At 37.7% G+C, this 22,368-nt stretch overlaps 3 protein-coding genes across 3 annotated transcripts in view; 2 read left to right on the top strand and 1 right to left on the bottom strand.

Annotated features, from left to right (window-relative positions):
* Positions 1–2,999, bottom strand: part of LOC101309427 (zinc finger protein ZPR1-like) — a 5,275-nt gene extending 2,276 nt beyond the window's left edge. The window contains exons 1-11 of the mRNA XM_004293694.1: positions 2,840–2,999; positions 2,716–2,760; positions 2,592–2,632; positions 2,418–2,499; positions 2,140–2,184; positions 1,773–1,829; positions 1,288–1,347; positions 1,073–1,200; positions 422–683; positions 249–315; positions 33–103 (exon numbers count right to left, since the gene is read on the bottom strand). Coding sequence (XP_004293742.1) covers positions 33–103; positions 249–315; positions 422–683; positions 1,073–1,200; positions 1,288–1,347; positions 1,773–1,829; positions 2,140–2,184; positions 2,418–2,499; positions 2,592–2,632; positions 2,716–2,760; positions 2,840–2,980 — 999 coding nt within the window. The 5' untranslated portion in view covers positions 2,981–2,999. The remainder of the gene's footprint in view (positions 1–32; positions 104–248; positions 316–421; positions 684–1,072; positions 1,201–1,287; positions 1,348–1,772; positions 1,830–2,139; positions 2,185–2,417; positions 2,500–2,591; positions 2,633–2,715; positions 2,761–2,839) is intronic.
* Positions 3,000–4,024: 1,025 nt separating this feature from the next.
* LOC101298499 (protein OSB3, chloroplastic/mitochondrial-like) lies at positions 4,025–7,543 on the top strand. Its single transcript, XM_004295433.1, has 9 exons — positions 4,025–4,428; positions 4,525–4,663; positions 5,153–5,246; positions 6,040–6,143; positions 6,260–6,398; positions 6,537–6,640; positions 6,718–6,865; positions 7,038–7,102; positions 7,196–7,543. The coding sequence occupies exons 1-9, from the start codon at positions 4,025–4,027 to the stop codon at positions 7,319–7,321; spliced, it is 1,323 nt and encodes a 440-aa protein (XP_004295481.1). The 3' UTR covers positions 7,322–7,543.
* A 2,425-nt stretch (positions 7,544–9,968) lies between these two features.
* On the top strand, positions 9,969–12,794 carry LOC101309132 (putative vesicle-associated membrane protein 726-like). The gene is made up of 5 exons (XM_004293693.1): positions 9,969–10,293; positions 10,865–11,006; positions 11,094–11,214; positions 12,138–12,200; positions 12,487–12,794. Exons 1-5 carry the CDS (start codon positions 10,104–10,106, stop codon positions 12,634–12,636), a joined length of 666 nt encoding a protein of 221 aa, XP_004293741.1. The 5' UTR covers positions 9,969–10,103; the 3' UTR covers positions 12,637–12,794.
* Positions 12,795–22,368: the final 9,574 nt, after the last annotated feature.

Genomic DNA, 22,368 nt, shown 5'->3' with positions numbered 1-22,368 from the left:
GAGAGAGAGAGAACGAGCAGATCAATACAAACCTCAGAATTGCGGTAACCACAGGCGTCACAAGTGGATGCCATGACAATTACTTGTTGGAAGTATGGGATGTCTGTATATTGTTAAGAAAAGTCTAGAAATAACATAATTTAAAAACACATACATGTCCCACCACCCGAATTTTTTGGTAAACTCAACGGAATGGAAATATTAGATAGTAAATCCCAATATAAAGAATTAAAAGACATAAAGGATACTGGTGACAAACATTCGAGTCTCACACTTTGCAGTACAAGTTCCGCACGTTGATGGGAAAGTCATCACCTGTTGACATACAGCAAAAAAAGTACCTTTGAGAAATTTACAGATAGGCACATAGATATAAAATCATAGAAGACTAATGCAAAATCCTATATACTAGTTGATGTACCTCCTCTGGTGCAGAGTATCGAAACAAAGCTTCAGAAATTTCCACAGTATTACTCTGGGCAATGGCTCGATGACCAGCTGCTGCACCAATTGAGCCATGTGGTACTCTTTGCTCCTGATCAGGACCAATTGGATTTGTTGCTGCTATATCATGAGCATGTCCTGTTTGTGATGAGTCAACAACATACCCTAGCACTGATTGTTGCTCCGGAGTTCGCTCATAAGATTTGATACTTAGTGATGGATCGGGGGATGGAGCAAACCTGACAATATGAAAATTGTATCCTCAGTCACTGGAAAGAGTCTGACAATGGATGCTCCAAAATATCAAAAAGAGCTAATAAAATGGCAACAGAACCCAGTGCAAACAACTAACAATTTAACATGTTGCATCCGGTAAGGAATCCAAGATATTAAAGCTCTACACTTTCAACGTTAGAGAAGAAACTCAGAAAAGAAAGGAAGATAAGCTCGTGGAAATAAAACAACTCAGACTTCACTCAAAGCATTATTTTGAAAATGGATCCAGCTCAAACACACAACTAGGTTGCCCTTTAAAGAAACTTATCTTACAGCGAGACCAGTTGAAAAGTTAGAAATCAGAGAAAGACATAACTGATAAAAGCATCCCTTTAAAATTAAAGAATCTTACAGGTTCTCAATAAAGCTGTTTCCAGAAGGATCATCCAAAACGAAAGTGAAAGATGAATCTCCTGTTGCGCATGCTCTCAACTTTAACAAAAATTGGTCAATAGCTTCAGCGGTTTGAGGATCCACTCTCTGGAAAATCCAACAAGATATCAAGTAAATATATATTTCAAGATATAACACAGCACCAAAGAATGAATGTAAGACTTGTATATGAACCTTGCGTTCTTCTTGAAGTGCCTGCAACTCATCTGCTGCTCGTAATAATATCCCTTCCACCTAAATAATCACATAAATCCAAGACAGATGAAGCAACGGTGGGAGCTGGAAGAGGAGGGGGGGAGGACTTCTAGGAAGAGAAAGATAATACTATACGTAAAACTACACGTTTGAAGTAATGTCCAAAGCATTTTAACGTGCCTACCCATAGCAAAAGCTATATATCATCACCCAACCAGACCAAGCCAACAATTGGCTGTACTTGGCAATTTTATCAGTTCACATTTCAACAAGTGACACCACTTTTAGAAGTATCTTTTATTAAAGTACATAACAATAGGATATATCATGGGCAGTGGTGTCACTACAGACTGGTAAATATAGGACATCTCTACAGAACTTAAAATTTTCCATCAGATGGAAATTGTAAAGAGAAGCAGCATACTGTAACCTACTAGAGAAGAAATGAGGAGGTAAAAGAATACCGTTGACAAAGATCCACGCTGAGACTCTGGAGGAATCTCAAACTCCAATTCAGGAATCTGCATTGACAAACACAGAAGAAATTCTAAGACTTAATACCCTTGATGAAGCCATTAAAACAGACAAGAGAAGCTACAGGCATGTCCTCTATGCTATGGGACTACATAAATATTACTAAAAAAAAAAATACTCTGCTACCAATTGAAAAGGGTAGATTTGAACAATGAACAGAATACCAGTTCCTTTTCATTTTCCTAATGTCAATTTAACATCAAATGTTAGAAAACTGTCACTTGGCATAAACGCAAGATGAAAGAGAAATTTTTCATAAAGCAACGCAATCCAGAAGTCGATATCCATTGCAAGTACCTTGATAGTAGCGAACTCAGATTTCACCACTTGTCTATTAAGCATCTGCACATAAACAAAAGCTCCTCAGGGGAACTGCTCAACAACTTTGGGTAAACAACATACACAAGAAACTACATTATGCATCACATAGTTCAGCAATAATCAAACTCCGACTAAAATCGAAACAAACACCAGACCTTGCTTCTTTACGACTTGTTACTATACCTATATTTAAATTTAAATTTCGGTTCCAAATGCGAAATAAGAGTTCAGTTCACAACTCTAAAGGAACTAACCTTGGGATCCCCGGAAGGCACCTCCAAGCGGTAGGTACAGCCCTTGGGTTGAAGCTCACCGGCAAACTGAACCTCATTGTTCCTATAATCAACAAAACAAAACTAAAACCTCCACCCCACAAAACCAAAACCAATCAAAGAAAACTAACAAAACATGTAAGCATATAGTTTCACCTCTCATTGCAATGCGGACACTCGAAAGCCGAGAGCAAAATCTGTACACAAAAAAACAAGACTTCATAACCACAACAACAAGCAGAAGCTGAAGAACAAGATGAAATCAGTTAAAAGGAAGTACCTTTCTGAAGTTTGGGATAACAGTGAACAAGAAACTAGTTGTGCCCTGCAAAGTGAAGATTAAAAATCAAAGCTTTAACAGATGAAAATCGGAGAAAACAAAAAGGGTGTGATTGGGGGTGTACGTTTTCGCCGCAACGCATACAGAGGCTTTCGACTTTGTAGAGAGGGGCGTCGGAGGAGTCGTCGGCAGAGACGGCTTCGACGACGGAGCGGACGTCGACGATTTGGTCTTTGTTGTTATTGGCACCTGTTGCTGGTTCCATTTTTGTTGTTGTTGTTTCTGTGAATGAGAGCTGGGTATGTGGCGGCACTTGGTTTATGGTGTTGAGTTGAGAAGGGACGAGAAGTTTCTCCAAAACAAGAGCTTTAAGCTACCAGAAAGGTCCGATACTTCAAAATCTTTGGTTCCCCAAAATAGACATAAACCCGGCTTCAACCCTCACATGTATTGTTTTTTTTTTTTTTTTTTTTTTTTTTTTCACTTTTTTATTAATAACTCACATACCCTACATATGTCAGTAAGGTTTGAACTCATGACCTTAAAGTTGTCAGTTAAACACGTTAACTAACAAAGCCACGACTCACCGACAAACCCTCACATGTTTATTTTATCTTTTATTTTTAATTTTCTATACCAAAAAAGAAAAGATTACAAAAAATTTAACCAGACACTAGCTCGATCATGACCAAGGTTAGCTAAATTATATGTTACGAAATTTGCTTCATGAACTGTGTGTTGAGATCGAATAATATGAAATTGTTGAGATGAGCATGATATTGTCAACTAAAAACTTGATTCTCCGAGAAACATAAATCTTTCTAAAAAGACAATTAATAAAAAACTTTGAATCACCTTCAATCCAAATCTAATTATGATACTTTATAAGAACAAAGCTTAAATCATCTCTCAATAGCAGTAGTTTCTGCTACAAGAACTCTAACTTGACCTATCTTCTTAAGAATATGTTTTGACAGAGTCTTTTGATTTTTACTCCATACACAACTTATCATGTAACTTGAAGAACTAATCTTATATCAAAACTTGTGACTTATAGTCATTCCCTATGGCCAAACAACTCGTAACCAAGCTATTCATACTTTCATCGAGCACATAGCAAAATATTAGCATGGTGCTCACCAATGATCAAACTCTTAGTCACGAACATAGTCTATTTCAGGATATTCTTCCTCTCATAGATAAAACAACAGAAGAAAAGAGAAAATGGAAATAGAGTGACCATTTTGCCTAGACGAAATGGTCATTTCCACCCCAAATTAAAACCCCTCTCATCCCCAACTCCCCAAAAATGGAGCTCTGTCCCGGCACAGTAGCTTCACCCGGCCACTACTTCACTCCTCCCCACTGTCAGTTCACTCCACCGAAAGCCATGAACTCCCTCCTCCGATCAACCCCCTTAACCAAACGCCTCCCACTCCCTCTCTTACACTCCCACTTCTCCACCACCTCCGCCACTAAACCCAAAACCCCAAACACCTACACCATCACCACCCCACGTTTCACCCCAACCTCCCCACCCCCCACCAAACCCACCTTCCCTAAACCCACCCAAGTCCCCTTCCAGCCCAAAGTCGCCAACTCCGTCCGCCTCACCGGCCACGTCCGTGCTCCTCTTCAGGTCCAGACTACCCCCGACGGAGCCTTCTGGGCCGCCACCGTTCTCACCGCGTCTTCCTCGGCTAAGTCTCTCCGGTAAAGACGGGTTTGAGCTCTTGAGAGCTGTTATGTGTGGTTAGTTGTGTGAGAGGGTTTTAAAGTTTGTGGCTTTTTGTGTTTTGGTGTTGGTAGGATTCCGATTGTTTTCGAGGGGGATTTGGCTCATGTTGCGAGTTTGCATGTGAAGGATGGGGACTGTGTGTTTGTTGCGGGGAGTTTGAGGTCGGATTTGAATCATCTCAATGCTAGTGAGGGTGAGGCACGTTTACAGGTAACTTGTAGCTCTTTCTTTGGACTGAATGTGCGGAATTTTAGTGTGGTTAGTGCATTGGTTTGAAGTTTTAGTGATGTTATTGCATGCTGGTTATCGTGTCGATAAGTGTTGAGTTTGGTCAGTGATCAGTTATGAGGTCTGGATATGATGACTTAGGGCCATGCCTTTGTTTATGCTATCAGTAATTAAGTTGATGAGAAGCATGGTTGCTCTTTAATTTTGGTGCTATTGGGGATACAACAGAGGCAATGCTCTTGATTCAAACACTTATACATGAGTTGATTAGATATAGCCGTTTTCATTGCTTCAGTTTTGCTGTTTTTGCATAGTTGGAGCTTGGGAGTCGATATTAGTTATACTTTACTTTAGCAACTCCGTTGGAACTTTACTGAGCTAATATTTTCTCTCTTTACAATCGTGTCTTTTTCTTGGTTGTATGTATCGTGTATCTTGATGTATCTAACATTTAAGGCCCAACCTTTGTAGGTTAAGGTGCATACGCTCAACTTTGTGGAGGAATCTTTTCCACTGAATAAGAGATCCAAAGATGGCAGTGAAGAAAGGAACATTGATCACACTGGTAAGTTATCTCTTTAGTGATTTGTATTTTGTTAGGTCATCCTGTGTTCTGTGGATATAGTTATTCACTCAAAGATGAAATTTGACCTGTTCTGAGTGATATTGAAACTGGGATTTATTGTGCGGTAAACATTGACACTGAAGTACATCTATATGTTTAATCCATACTTAAGTTGGTGTTCTATATTTGGGGAAAGATACACCTAACCAAAGTGTAGTACATAAATTGTATGCACATCTCAGGGTCAGCCTTCCCTGTGTCTTCTGTTGATTGTATATATTTGTGATTGAGAATGGTAGTAGAATTCAATATTAGGAAGACATTTGGCATGCCGCTATTTTACTAGTTTGCTGGATCCTGAAATAGGAAAGATTTATGTTAGGGCCTTGATTCCTCCTCAACCCCTCCAATATCAAAACACAACAAACCCCTAATATTGTTCTAGATGTTGCATAAACTCTGTATTGATATTCAGATTAACTTGGATGCTAGGTGTATAAACTACAGAACCTGACATGCTTATTTGGTCATGAATCTTTACAACGACTTTCTGTGTGCGTTTTGATTTTGACAAAGTTGTGTCCTTTGGTGTCCTACTTAAAATTTGTTGGCATGGAGTCTATATCTCAGTCCGAATTCCAATAAAGATACTGGCAAGAAAGACACAAGTGACACATCCAATGATGCTCTCATCCATGTTGATGCACAAGTGTCATCATAGTCTAAAAATGAAATACTACCCTGCTTTTCCTTTTAACAAACTCTAGCTCTTCTCATATGTACTCTTTTGTAGTGGCAGGTGAAAATGATGATATGAATGAATCATTGAAAGATCTCCATCTGTGGAAAGACCTTCTTGCCAAGCCTCATGAGTGGTGGGCTGTCAGGTCAAAAGAGGTAGCAATTTTATGTGGCTTATTCCAGTTGACATTTTTATTTTTGTTTCGTGCAGATAATGATATTATCCTTTCATAGGTAAAAGGCTTCTTATACACTTTATAATTTGTGCTCAGGGTTCCCCAAAGGCTGCAGCCTTTGAGCGTAAGAGTAATGGTGAGTTATGTATCATTGATGATTCGACTCCTGAATGGATCCAGCATAAGTTAGAATCCTTGACATTTGATCAAAAACCTATGTCACATTGTTCTGAAAGTAAGTATTTGGTATAAGGAAAGATTTCATGTTTCATTTTTGGTTCTTGGTTGAATGTATTAAATCAAACTTTGAAGTGTAAGTTGTTCATGAAATATAGTCTTATACTGACAAAGGAGGGACTGACTTGTTTTTCAGCCAGTTCAAGGGAAGATGGGAACTCTACAGTAGGTACTTGGGAAGACCTTCTTGATAACTCAAAACAATGGAAGGACTACCGTGACCAAAAGCTTAATAAATTGGTGAGACTCCCTTCACATGTCTTTGTTGTCTTATTGATTTACTGGTATATGATTTGACATTACTATTTTCTTTACAGGTAAAGGAAAATCATCCTGATTTCAAGCGGAAGGATGGTGGTCATTCACTCTGGCTTAACAAGGTGCCAAAGTGGGTTTTGTCAGAGCTTAAAGGCAAAGAGTTTGATGTTCCAGTTCTGAAGTCCAAACAAGCAAATGAGGGTAGAGGTGAGCATGGAATTAAATGGCTTTCATTTGCATGCTAAACTTTATTGATTGTGGCCTACTTGGTCAAAAGAAGTCCTGCTTGCTTAAAAAATGTGGATGTTGAATTGGATTAAACCATGTTTTCTCAACTTGTTCAATCTGATTTTAACTTTGTTACTCTGCCTCAATTTAGGTGATAAATCCTGGAAGGACTTGGTGGAAAACCCAGATAAATGGTGGGATAACAGATTGCAGAAGGTAAAACTATGCAGATTTTGATCTATCTTGCATGGTCTCCTTTCCCTTCATCACTTATTAGATTAATGTTTTTGCCTTGCATGTATTTCACAGTGGAATGCAAAAGGTCCAGACTTTAAGCACAAAGAAACCGGTGAAGCATTATGGCTTACCAATTCACCAGGATGGGCGATCCCCATGTTACCACCTTTGAAAACACAGCAGATTCTGACAAACTGACGATGGGAATATGCCTCTTCCTTGAAACATGCAAGCAGCTGTTAGTGGTGTTAGTAATTTTTTGGCAATTACTCTGGTGTTTATAAGCTTATTCCAAATTTGTATGTCCTCTATTAGTTTAGTTTCCAGCGTAGAAAAGTAGAACATACAAATGACCCCTGCTATCCCACAGTTGTGCCGTATGAACGGTTCATTGAGTTGTATATTAATGAAATTTTAATCAAGTTTAGGTGATCTTGTTGGAGACCTCATGGATTCTTTATGCCTATGCTGTCTGGGTTTGGTAGGGGCTTATGTCTATGCTGTTTGGGTTTGGTACCGGCTTTACATCTTGCAAGTTAAGTCTTCTTGATTATTAATTCTTTTTGATAAGCAGCCTTGTTAAAGATCGATAGGAATTCTATATCCAGGGGACAGAATCTGTATCATTTCTTTACTTTTTGCTGCCGTAATTCCAATGCTTTACCAAAATCTAAACCTTATTTTCTGATTCTGTCTTCTTTCTCTTTTTCTTTCTTCCCTCTAAATTACAAGTGAATAACGAGCATCTACTGCAAGTGATGGACGTCTAAGATGTGAAACCCTTAGGTTCTTCTACGTTCGAACACATAGTTGATTTAGTATTATTTTAGATTAGAGGCATGGTAATGGGTGCGGTTGCCTTGTAAGTTGTCCACGCACCCAACGGATTACTCACTAGGCATAAGAAGGCGTAAGAAGCCTTTAGGATTATGTGATTGATCTAAAATCAGGGTTTAACACCTTAGACGAGAGTGCATACGAAGACCTAGAAATTAGAGAGTAAGATGTTGCATAGCAATGTTTCACATAAAAGTGAGATTTACCAACGTGAGATCCATGATAAGATATTTTTCGCAAACAATTTGTATTTTTATTTATGTAATGGTAAGCCTTATTTTCTTTGTAAAAACGGTACGAATCTTTTAATTATTATATGCAGTTCTATTATATCTTTTAATTCTAGTAGATTGAGATAAGGATAATAGAAAATGTGTATGCACAACTTAGGCATGACAAATACATGTCGATGTGAAAGATACGCAAGACTTGTGCATCATTTCATTTCATGAGGGTGTGTGTGACATTGAACGGTGACGACGTTGCGGGTGGGGCAAATTGATGCTTTACCTCTTTTATTATTATCTTTGTGATTCTATACGGCCTCGGTAGCAAAGCGGTTCCTACAGAACACCTGAACTATGCCACTGAAAGCGAGTCTTAGGAATCAATCACATGGCTTATATACAGAGCCATGGAATTCAAATCTTGCTCTCTAGTTGGTGACTAATCACATGCCGAATATAGCCCCCACTATTTTATACTTCAACAAGATCTAGTTCTTATTGACCAAAAAAACCAAGATCTAGTTCTTCACTAACCCAAAAAGATATATATATCCGTTCCTTGGTCATGTTATGTTACTCTATAACGGTAAAACAACTTATACTTTTCTACTAATTACCGTGAGACGTGACATTATGTGTGATATGGAACCATAACTTTTCAATTGAGTTCCACATTTCAAAGTTTTCGTATCATTTTTAATCATACAAGAGATTTATCTACAAATGTGAAATCCACACTTCTTAAATTGTAATCCACACACCCATTTTATATTTTTTGACATCATTTTTATGAGAGTCCTTTTAGTGAGGACCCTTAAGTTGAGGACTTAGTGAAGACTTTTCGGTTTATGGTTTAAAAGACCCAATTTTTTATCACATTTTGACATCTCATCCATTCAGTTTTTAGGTTTATATGAGTATATCATTTCCACAATTTTCACCTAAATTGGTGTTCGTTAAAATAACAAACTAGATCAAATTAATGGACGAACCAAATCTGTCAAATATGAACCGTTCAAGTTCATAATTGATAAATCACACTTATGAATGTTTTAACAATTTTCAACATAGCTGAAAATTTGAAGAAATGATCTACTAATAAATACCTATAAACTGAACGGTCAAGATGTGGATATAAGCTCGAAAGGTGGGATAAGCCGAAAAATCCTCACAAAGTCATCAACTTAAGGGTCCTTACTAGAAGGGCTTCCTCATTTTTATAAGACAAAAGTTAAGTCACTAAAGACAAAATTTAAATTACCACAAATAAAAAGTGAGAGTGTAGATTACAATTTGTAGAGTGGATTTCACTTCCCTTTGCTTATTTTAAAAATGAGATTATCATTATTATGTTTTCACAATAAGAATATATTGAAAATGAGAGCATGCCAACCAATCAGACACATATTTGTAAATATACTGGCTAAATACTTTTATTTATGAATAACTTACAAGTTTATAGTATAGTCAATCGTATATCACGTCGTTGAGTCATTCACTATTCTTTTATGACAATTCGAATGCAATGTAACCACACATGATCGTTATCATAAAATCGAAAAGAGCTCATGAATCTCACATGAGGACAACCTCACAACAAAACTCTCCCCAGAACTTAACCTCCCTCTAATTCTAGTTTAAATTCACCATCAATCAATTTTCCCCTTTCTTCATCCACACTCTCTCTTTCTCTCTCTACTTTTAAATCTAATTAAACCCCCTTTAACTTTACCCTCTCTCTCTCTCTCTTCTCTAATCCAGATCAGAAGAGAGAGAAGAACAAAAAAGACGCTTGCCCAAAATCAGAAAACTCCCAAAAACCCAAAAATAAAAAGAGAGAAAAGAAACTACAAAATCTCTCACTGTGTCTTCACCACAAGAGAGAGTAGAGAAAGAAGAAGAAGAAGAAGAAGAAGATGGGGCAGAAGTCGCTGATCTACGCCTTCGTGGCGCGAGGCACTGTGATTCTGGCCGAGTACACCGAATTCAGCGGCAATTTCAACTCCATAGCCTTCCAGTGCCTCCAGAAGCTTCCCGCCACCAACAACAAGTTCACCTACAACTGCGACGCCCACACCTTCAACTACCTCGTCGACAATGGCTTCAGTACCTCTCTCTCTCTCTCTTCTCCATTTTCGCTTTAGGTTAATTTCGCTTTGTGGAATTGAAATTTGATGCTCTCGTTTCGTGTGGCTAATCGATTGCTTCTAGATCTGTGACGGATGCTGATTGTTTAGTTTGTTTTTGTGGATTTTGAGTCCTGGCGGTGATTTTCGGTTTCGGTATTGCGTTAGGTTTTCAGATCTTGGATCTTCTGCTTTGTTTCTGTTTCGGATTTCAATTCCGTTCGCATATCAAGTGTCATTGTAGACTGATGATTAGTAGATTGCATCAAATTGCTCTTTGAAAAGTAGAGTATGTCGTGATTGTATTGATTTCGTTGTGAGGATATTTGAAATTCAGATATGTGTTCATTTCGTTGCTTAGGCTTCGTTGTCAATTTTTGAAGTGTTCTGGTAAATAATGTTGATAGCTGTGGAGCATTGTATCGGCTTCTTAAGATCTCGTCGAGCTATTGCATGGGTGTATATTGTAGATTTCGGTGTTTTTAAGCACTTGTTAGTATATCGATTAGAAGTTTGAGTGGTATACTGAACTGAAAATTTTTCTGTTGCAGCGTACTGTGTGGTGGCCGATGAATCAGCTGGAAGACAAGTGCCTATTGCTTTTCTGGAGCGTGTGAAGGATGATTTTGTTGCAAAATATGGTGGTGGGAAGGCTGCTACAGCTGCTGCCAACAGTCTTAACAAGGAATTTGGGTATTGGACCTGATTGTGATTACTAACAGCATGATAATTAGAGTTTGTTTGTTTAAATTTGCTGATTTGCTTTTCCGTTATTTACAGGTCTAAATTGAAGGAACATATGCAATACTGTGTTGATCATCCTGAGGAAATAAGCAAGCTTGCTAAGGTTAAGGCCCAGGTTACAGAAGTTAAAGGTGTTATGATGGAGAACATTGAAAAGGTAGTTTGCTTGGTTAATCTGTGTCACTTGTCTTCATTAGATTGTTTGCCACGGACAATAAACGTTGTTATTTGCTCCAACTGCCCTAACTTGAAGCGTCTGTTTATTTATTTTTTTCTTTTCTTTGTTGCCCACTTGCTTTCTTTATTGTTGAATGCATGATATCAGATTTGGGAATCTAGAGAGAAGTTATAGAAAATTTTGTAACTGACAATGAAATGCTCTTCGTGCACACACAAACTTGTCCAAAAATGTACACGTGCTTTTGTGAGCTTGTTTTTTCGTACTAGCTTTTTTACCTTATTGACTGACACCAATGGGTGCTGTGGCCCAATGGCAGTTGAGGTGGGAGTGTGGTACCAGACTTGAGAGTAAAGGTGTTTGTCTCTAATATTGAGACAATGAAAATTAGCCTAACTAGGAAATTATTTTCTGGACTACTCTAAGAAATACATTTCTTCTTTACTATTAAACATTTATAGAATGTACCAGGTATTCTTTGTAGTAACTTTTATTTATGTGAAATTAGACACTGTAAACCAGGGAATGTTGAGTACAGCAACATGGATATTCATGCCTCTAGAATCATATTTTGACAAGTAAGAATTGCAACGATCTTGTTTTTGAGGAAGAAAGTAAATTCGCAGAAACTTGTCTTTTTAGTTTTTACTGCTGAAATTTATCTTCAAACAAACCTGTGTGTTCTGACTTTCTATTTCATAGTGCTTCTAAGTTGTTTTGATGGAACTAAAGTGTATAGCATAATGTAGATCTGTTCCTTATGTGTTATTGGTTGCCAAGGCAACTAAGCTATTCACGTTTAGATGTTTGTTTCCTAAGATGCTATCTCATTGTGCATTTCCATGTTCTTGGACATATTGTGGATTAATCCTGTCATATCTTCATTTTGTGTTTCAATTCAGGTTTTGGATAGAGGGGAAAAGATAGAGCTTTTGGTTGATAAGACTGAGACCCTTCATCATCAGGTAATCTCACATTATTGTGATTTTTTTTTTTTACTTGAAACAAAGTCTGTTCATAATTCGTAGAAGCTCAAGTCTTATTTTGAGGCTGTGACTTATGGTAATCTACATCTAATAAATGTTCCAAGACTAAAGCATGATCTTCTAAAAGAAATTAAGCGGTCCCTATGTTATGGCTTTGGCATAAGTTTTCAGCAGGTTGCTAAGTGTGGTGTCTCGTTGAAATTCAGTCTTTTTTATATGTTTTTGGCTGTGTCCTACTTACTGCTTAAAACTGTTCTGCTTACAGGCTCAGGACTTCCGGAATGTTGGGACTAAAATGAGAAGGAAGATGTGGCTGCAGAACATGAAGGTGAAGCTGATTGTCTTGGGAATCCTGATTGCATTGATCCTCATCATAATCCTCTCTGTTTGCCATGGTTTCAACTGCGGAAAATGAGTCTTCGCCTGGAGTGTCTCATCTTGTCAATCCCAACTTCTGAGATTGTGTTATTATAATCGGAATATCAAATATCTGTTGTGACTCTGTACTCGGTGATTTCTAGATATATGTGGGCAGTAGGAGGAAGCGTATTTTTTGTGTGAATGGAACTCCCTATATATGTTACTGTGTTCTTAGAATGCATAATGAAGTTGCTTATTCTCATCTTGAAATGGGTTTCTCAGATTTTCCGATTCCGGTTCTAAATGCCTTTGCACTCATTGTAGCCATTATCATTACATTGATTGTTCCAATGTCTTGAGTTGGGCTCACACCAAGTAATTAGCATTAGCATTTCAACCAAAACACATTTGATATTATATACGAACCATTTACAAGTTCAAACATACTCATACAACATTAGATTTTCACACCAATTCAACAATAGCTGGAGCTCATCTTTAAAATTGTATAGAAAGATGGATTTACGTGTACAGTTCCAGCATTCTTGCCAACACATTTCATACATATTCAGCAATATAGCTTTCACAGCAAAATAGTCTCATTAGGCCAATGGCTCAGAGTGTAACAATAATCACCCGCACGTTTTCTTTTGGCATGCAGGTCATCCGTTCGAGTCCTCTAGCCTTCAACAAACAGAAAGTATCAGACTACTGACTTCTGAAATCCCAGTTCTTGCGCCAATCAAAATTAACACTCATCTTTTTCCATCATCATCATCATCAACTCCACCAACAATTCTAATCCCGGTATTCAAATTGCACACATTATTTCCATTCCCATTCCAACACACCCTTTTCCCTCCTCTGCAAACCCCATTCCTCATTTTCACTCCCACACACCCTTTCTCCTCAACCCCTCCAATCTTAAACCTCACTCTCCCCCTCTTACTCTTCACCCCCAACTCCCTATTCCCATTCCCACCATTCTCATTTCCATTCCCACTTTCCCCATTCCCATTCTCAACCACCACATTCTCCCACAGCTCCTCCCCATTCCTCCTCTTCACCACTTTCGCTTCCCCAACTTCCGGAAAACCCGGCAGCCATCTCGGAACATGTGCGCAATTCGATTCCCGATTCCTCGGAACAACATTCCCTCGTGCTCCTATTTCCTCGCGCCGCGGAATCGGCCACGCAAATGGAGTCTCCTCCCTGTACTCCACGAACTTTGCTAAGTCCTTCAACACACTCGACCCCAGAACGCAGCTCCGGTGAAGCTCCGACGCGCCGGTGAAGCCCTGGACAAACGACAGGTCGTGGATTGCGTTGGTGAAGTCGAAGAGGTTCGAGTCGGTGCGGTTGGCCTTGGCGGCGTATGAGGCGGAGGACTTGGCTATGGCGACGAGGTAGTTGATCGCGACGTGGGTCAAGGCTTCGAGGGCGGAGAGCTGTGTGACTTTGAAGCCGATCGAGTGGCAGATCTGGGCGACGGCGGTTCTGGCTATCGCGGTGGAGAACTCCGACGGGGTTGGGTTTTCCGGTGTGGGAAGGATTGGTGGTTTTGGGGTTTTGGGTTTGGGTTTTGGGGGCATGGTGGTGGTGGGAAGGGAGGGTTTTGGTGTAGGGTTCTTGTGAAGTAAAGTGAGTGGGGGAGAATGGTTGGGTTAATAAGATGCGGAGGGGCTTCGAACTTGGACGCGCTAGACCCAAACTTGGACCCAAACTTGTCCCAAAATGTATGCGCACGTCTTCGAGCTTGTTTTTCATCCTTGTTGAGTTATTGATGGGTGCTGTGGCCCAAATGACAAGTGTTTATCTTTTAATGTTGAGACAATGAAAATTAGCCTAACTTGGAAATTCTTTTCTGGACCGCGCTATCAGAAATACGCATGTTCTTTACTATTAAACATTTATAGAATGTATAATTATCAATTTGTTACCTTAGTGTCAATTTGTTATTATAACTTTGCAACATAGACATCCTAAACTTCACAGTTGACCAAGTTTAACTCTAACTATTGACTATTGAGACCTTAACTCAACATATGTAATTAAGCAAATCTGTTTGAATATTTGAATTCGAACTTCCTATACAGATATTTTTAGCATCCTCGCTAGCTATTTGAATTCATCTGATATTGTGTTCTATCAATTCTATGTTGCTATTGATAAACTTTTGATACATGTACAGTCCAAATTTTGTCTTATTTTTGGTACATTAATTTTCGTAAATTAAACTTAAACCATAAATAAAAACTTTTAACAACACAAAACCATTCCAATAGTTACTTCAAAAATAAATAAATAAATAATGCCATTCCAATAGTTCTGTTTAACCGTAAACCGATTATACTAGTTCTGTTTTGTTTTGTCAAAATATCAATCAGCTTAATTTCATACTTCTTTAGGATGAGTAGCTTAATCAGCATTGATCCTAACTCTTACTTATGAGCATTCCACGTGTCCTGAGAGAACCCAACTCACCTAGTCACAAATTAGTAGGCCCACATAAGTGGGCTAGCTGAAGTTTAAGCGGAATGGGCCTTAGCGGGCCAGGCGGAGCCCTTGTAGGGCTAGGCGGGAACCTTGATGGGCTGAGCCTAGCGGGCTGGAGGGATCCACCTTCAAAGAAAGAATTTTAAAAAAAAGAAGACTAAAACTGAGAGTTGGGTCTTCGACTCTTCTCTCGCCGTCTTTTCTCCGCGACCCAGACTCGGCCGGACACCGCCGTCACCAGCTGGAAAGGATCGGAAAATGCCTTCCCCTATGTGAGTTTTGGAATTTCATTTGAGTCTGTTTTGCTTTCAATGTGGTTATCTCTCTTTGACTTGAATAGCGTTACTGTGTTTGTTTCAAAACAATGCCCTCCTCCCTGGTTGATTTGAAGGGTCTTGTGTTTCGTAATGTATCTTACTGCAGCAACTGAAGTCCAACTTGAAAATTGCTATGGTGTTCCTCAGTTAATTTGATTGTTTACTTGTGTGAAATTAGACTTTACTCTATTTGATCACATGAGTTTCCTCTATGCTGACCCTCAGAAAAGTTCTGCTGTTTTGCAGCCTTGCAGAGAAGTATAGTCTATTGGGTCACAAATAATTTGCTCAATATCATTCAGGTAGGTCACTGTACTTTTTTCTTTCCTTAAACCTGTTAATAGCCATTAAATCTGTTCAAGAACTTCTGTTTAAAACCTTAACAACTTCGACTCAAGTTCAATCCGCCATAACTTCAAAAGGCTACCTTAAAACAGTAGGAAAACACTTCTTGACCACCTTATCTTGTATTTCATTCTTGTCTCTTGTTGTACTAGTTCTCTTGTTTTCCCCTTTCAACAAAATTATTGAATCTTATTGAAGAAAACAAAATTATGTGAATCTTCTGTACTCGGCGTGTAAACACACAACATCACGTGAGTGATTAAGATATCTGACAATTTATATAATTGCACAGTCTATTTACACGTCATGTATAGAAAAACTTTCGGTAGAAAGGGTACTAGCTAACTATGCTAAAACAAAAACAAAATAAAAATGGTAAAACAAAAACAAAATAAACAGGTGAGGTGGGAATCTGGGATGTACAATCCAGTAGTTGTAGTTTGTTGCTTAATTCAGAGTTGAAAGGCCCGACTTTGTCTAGTGAATGGATTGGGCCGCTTGGCTTTGCCTATGCAAATATAATAGTTTGAGCCCATATTCTTTGGGTTAGGGCTTCTTAGAAGAAAGGAAATGTTACTTTTGGAACCATATCCTTTAGGTTGGTTTGCTTTTCAAACCCTTCTATGATGCTACTAAAACAAACACAAATGATCCTACTAGTCACTGATTCATATAGTTTCACATTTGTCTTTTAGCTTAGCTTTCATTTTCATCAAATGGTGGCTTTTGTGAGCTCTTGTATAGTTCTAAATATGGGGCTTTTAATATAGTTGTTACACATCCTTTTCAATCAGAGCCATTGATATCTCCTCTAGGACAACCTCACCATCTTTGACATGGTGCTTTGAAATTGAATATTTTGAACAAATGTGGTTAGACCAACTTTTATTATAGTGTGATAGCATAGTCTACCTGCCTTGGCAAAATAAATAAGCTAGGATCATCCTATTTAAAACTTGCACCACATCTACCTATAAATTTAGTCACATGCATGCCAAGAAAAATAAATAAGATGTAAAGTCTTTGCATAGAAATTAATCAAAAATTTGGAAGATTCTTGTACGACTTGGACCAGTATTCTTGGTTCTGGATTCATTAATCTCTAGCATCCATGACTTGTAGACCATGTTCTTCCGGTGCAGTAGAATTTTCTGATGCCTTTGGCGCTACGACATGCAATGTTTGGGGACTTGGGATGGTCCATAATTTAGTGTGGATACGCATGGGTGACATTACTCTTTCGACACCTATTTTCAATGTTCATGGTAGTTGTGCCTATAATATCACTCACATTTTTCTTGCTCTTGAAGATTATTCATATTCAAACCTATTGGTGATTGATATGTGTGGTAATCCTGATATATATCTAGGTTTAGGTCGCTTTTCATGCCATCACTCTATCTTCAACGCTAAAATAGCTTCTTTCAAAGCCAAGACAAGTTGGAAGTTCATTTAGAATGAAAACAGCACGTATGTTCCCCCATTTGTTAGTAACCTCTTACCTTTGTTGATTACGACTTTGAACTAACTTTTAGGAATCCGAAGCACACAACATTTTTGTGAACAAAGCTTAAAGTTGCTTATTAGTTTCTATCGAATACACTCTTTGAAATGTATACTAATACCTTAAAACGTGATTTATTATCATCACTATTATTGTGCGCTTATTTATTTTAGGATGCGCTTATTGTCCTCTGTCATCTTCATTGTTTAAGTCCTTCAAAGTTCAAAGTGGACTAATCAGATGGTAATTTGAATGCCACATGATAACCATTAACATAAGCAACACACCGATCATATTCTTCATCGGAGGTAAAGTTTGTTATTCCATGTTTTGTTACTCTCTTTTGCATTTGAATGGGAAGATTGCAAGTTGATAACTTTATGTATCATCACATATGTTATATATAGCCGTTGTTCCTAATTCAAAAAGGTATTCTTATACTCAACTTTAAAAATGAGGTTGGTGTTTGAACTCTAATTTAAAAGTTATGCATATTACCATCATTTCCTTAAAGAGAAAAGAACATCACACTTCTCTATACATTTCCTTTGAGTCATGCTTTGAAGAATCGATCTCTTTCCCTTTACTTGCCAGTTTAGCCTTATGCACGTAATTAGGTTATTTTTGAGCCATCATGATGTTTCTTCTTCCCCTATGACTTCTAAGTTTAAGCAAGTAACTGGGAGAAATGTAGGTAATAGTGTCGATTAATTTGTAGCCTCCCCAACATCAAATTATGGAGATGAAATAAGATGTTTAGCAGGGTTTAGCAAAATGGAATTTTTTGTCGGTGGAGTAAGAATATGATTGTACATGTACAAGGCATCTTTCCAAATGAATGAAAAAGAGTGGACACTAAAGGTTCCCCTTCTATGCAGAATATAGTAAATAGTTTTACTTTCAGAAACTTCAGCTTTGTTGGGTTTTGATTCAAACATGGAATTATTATTCAAAATCTTCTCTTTGGATATTATGCCCTTTACCTTTACTTCTACTCCACCATGTCCAATTCTCCATCCCTCTCCTCTCTTATCTTTAATTACCAAATCCATTTTCCTAAAGTAAACCAATGACAGTCCTCAAAATTCCCACATAAAGGATATGTGCTCTTTGGAAGGCCATCATTCTAAGACTCCTTCTCTCCTCATCACACTAGAGCTGTGGGGACAAAGACAATGTCCTTTTTATAAAGGAGAGGAGGCAACATCAAATTTTTAAGGTGATAGACTTGTTAATTCACAGATAGCAGCTGGATTGTGCATTTGTGCCTCCCAACCCACATTTTGTAAACACATCATGCCAAATGGGGACCCACATCTTTATACATATATGCTATGCTGCAAGATCCATATTTCTTTTATGACAGGCTTTGTCCACTCTATCACCATCAAAATCCCACCACCACCACCATCACCCTTTGTCAATTGTGCATGGAATAATGAATATTTGGATAGATTATATATCTGCAAAAGTGGGAAGAGTCCTACTCATCCTCCTAGCTACTTCTTCATGACACACCTTTCCATTTCTCTGCATCTTTCAAATATGGGGCCAATTGCCTAATCAAGCATCAGGCATTATAATAAGATGGGGTCTAGATTGATATAATACAGATAGACTCAGAAAACTATGAATGTAAATGAGTGGGGATGTATGTGTAGCTAGAGTTTTAATTTCTGGGTCATTTTCTGGGTCATTTTCATTGCTTGCTTGACAATACAGAAAGATCAGTAGGGTCAAGTTGAGCAGACCATGTGAGTTGAACTAATCGCTTGTCCTCATAGCCGTGTTGTGTTATTGTCCACATTGTAAACAACATGATGATATTATTGTTGTCAAGTTCACATAGCTGTTTGTTTTCCTTTTTTCTTTCTTCAGAATTCTGGTGTCATCAAGAACATGATGATCTTCTTGTTGTTTGTGGGTCTCTGAAAATTAAAGTTCTTCTGCAAGCATTCACACACCACTTTCTTTGAATCTGACTCAACATCGATCAAGCACCACCATATTCATTTTCTTGAGAACCACAATAATATACACACACACATATACATATATATATATATATATATGTATATATATTCATATATGAACGATGCTAGCTTATTCTGGATTTCTGGGTTTAATAATCTTCAACTTATTATGCAGTACGTGCCTCAGAAGGTACAGCAAACACAGCCGAAATCTTGAACTAATTAGAAGCAGGTTCTGCAATATATAATATATGATGACAGGGTTCTGTTATGATCCATCAGGTCATGCAGAACTAAAGAAAATGAGGTTTATCTTTGTTGGTTTTTTAAAATTAAAACTAATTTGAGTTTGCCTATCGCATACGTACTAGTTGGTGCGGGGTTGCACGTTACCTACAACTGATTGATATGTTTTTTTCTGGATAGTTAGTAGAACTCAGTTTTGGAGGACCATGTGTATGACAGTATGATAAAGATGTGATTCCGATTTCTGTAGCATAAAAACAAATTTCTGATTGGATACATATTCTTTGGTCAAGAATGGCATGAGAAGCAACAAAGTTATTTGGTCTGATTAGTTCAGTGCAGCACTTAGTTTATTCGCACTACTTCATCTCCATATCTTCTGTTAGTTTATCTGTCCAAGATGACGAGCAGGGCGGTTAGCTTCTCTTAATCGCTACTGCATCACACCGAGGAAAGCAAACCCTAAGAATAGTAAACTCAAAAATAGTTGGGAACTCATCCTGTATATAATAATCTTCATCTAACTAACAATCAGAGGAATTCTGACGTATAATTTGTTTCATTTGGAATACCAGATATTAGACTCTCACATAAAGGGTGATAAGGCAAAAATGGTGCACCGCAGAATAGCCATAGCTTGTCTTTGTCTCTTTGATGCGTGTCGACATTTAACACATACATGTTCATATCTCTGTGATGACAACAACAGGATGGGGGTGATGGGTTTGATGCCATGCCGCTAACTTGTGAATGTTATCTTGTACATGAAAAACAAGGTCATAGCCAAAAACAACCCCCACGCAACAATAAAAGCCAGCGATTCATTGCAGTTTTATGTTCAGTGGTCCGCCTTGAAGGGCTGCTTGAATGATCATGCATGTAGAATGGACCAGCTGAAAGCTAGTCATGTATCCCCAAAGGAAGAGTATTAGTCAATTGATAAAGGTGTATTTGGAATGAAGCTACCACTGAAGATATCTAGCTAGAGGTCCAAATTCCTTTAATTATTTTTTGTCAAAATTTTCCATTTACAAGTCAATTTCCTGGGGCTACTTGTATGCCTTGATCATCATCTATACCTGAATGGAAATTGCCGAATTGGTGGTTGTTAATATGTACGTGCTATAGTGCTTTTTCTTGGTTGTTTATTCAACTTCTTAATTTGAGAGCAACTTACTTAATTGCCACCCATTACATCAATCGAAGTGTTAAGCAATTTTTTTCTTAATTTTTCTGGGTAAACCTTGTTTCTGAATTCTGATAAGTACGTATGATCTCAGCTGTGCACACTGCATTGCAATATAAATTTAATTATATATATGAATAATTTCAGCAAGTGATAACAACGTACATTATATATGGGATCCACGTTGAGTAGTTCGTTTGCTTCCTGGTGTTGCATTCTGCAGATTATGACTTATTCATGCAGTTTTTGTTTCTTATATAAGCCATGTTCTAACAAACAATACACGTCTGGCATCAGAATTTCTGGTTTCTGTAATAACTGAGAGTAGTAGAATTTCATATATTCGATCTGGCAGAACCAACGATCATACATGACCAACTTTTCTCTTCTATATATTATCATTTTCACAACGATTATTACGGCTGAAACAATTCCACACTGCAAGTCTGCAAGAAAACAATTTGGACCGGAAAGTAGGCCGGCCGGGAAGACTAATAATCGATCAGGTCAACTTTCGCTTTCATTGTTAGCAAGAAACAAGAACAGAAACTTAATCTAGGAACTTCGTTTTCAAATTATTCATACTTAATCTTGTGAATGCATGCTTGCTGCTATTCATAGTCGTCTCTCAGGTACATACAGCAGCTTCGTATATCATGCTTCAATTATTAATGTATGAGCAACATGTGTGCTTCAATGGCGTGAGAAGACCGTGCACGAATTTAAACAAATGTTCATCGAAAAATAAAACGAATTTAAACAATAAAAATCTAATCTGGAACACAAGGCTTTAGTTGCTCGTGATCGATATGATTCCTAGGAGTTTATTTTTGTATGAATTTGTTTTTAAATAGTGGATAAAGTCAAAGAAAGAACCATGCATATTCCCAGAAACATAAAATAGGAATTACATGGTAACAGAATAACAGTCAGCATCCAGTTGAGGAATATAAAACGTAACGAATTACAAAAGAAAATGAAGCATGCTTGTTGATTAAATCTGGGGATTTTGTAAAGGATGGGATTTTTTTATATATAATGAAATCATTATAGAATGGAATTGTATTTTGGTTTTGAAAGTCTCTCATGCCGGTCATAGAGGGACAAAAGATCCCAAATAAATGGGTCCAAAACCAAATTTGGCAAAATCCCACGATGAATCTGCGTCATGAATTGTTGCTTTCAAGTAGACAATCAATTAAACAAACAAATCAATGGAAAATTTGTTTCTTATGAATCTTATTATTCTCTTACATCAACTTGGAGCTAAGTGCGCGTCAAGTGCTACTACTGCTACAACAAAACCTAATTAATCATGCATATATATACTCTTGATTATTGTAATTCATACGAACAAAGAAGATTACCCTCAATTTGTTAATTCAACTGCTACTTTGTTTATTCGAAGGTTATGAACTTATGATAATCGAAGTCGCACAAGTGTGTAGGAACTTGTTGCATGATTGCATCACACGGCACTCATAGGGAGGCTTTTGTTTAATCACAGAAACGTATCAGTAAACTCCAAGCACTTACGTGAATAATAGCTTTCCATGTGAGATAATTAAATAAACCCTAGACAAAAGATCAAGGAGTGTAACACGACCGAGTGCAATCATCAAAACAAATATCTAATTCATTATGAATTGCATAGTTCTGTAATATCATATGATTTGCGATTGTATTTATACTACAAAATATATAATTAATAATTATGTAC

This window comes from Fragaria vesca, linkage group LG3, assembly GCF_000184155.1.
Source record: "Fragaria vesca subsp. vesca linkage group LG3, FraVesHawaii_1.0, whole genome shotgun sequence".
NCBI lineage: Eukaryota > Viridiplantae > Streptophyta > Magnoliopsida > Rosales > Rosaceae > Fragaria > Fragaria vesca.
The sequence above is the reverse complement of the archived record's forward strand: the minus strand, read 5'-3'. Positions and strand labels throughout refer to the sequence as shown.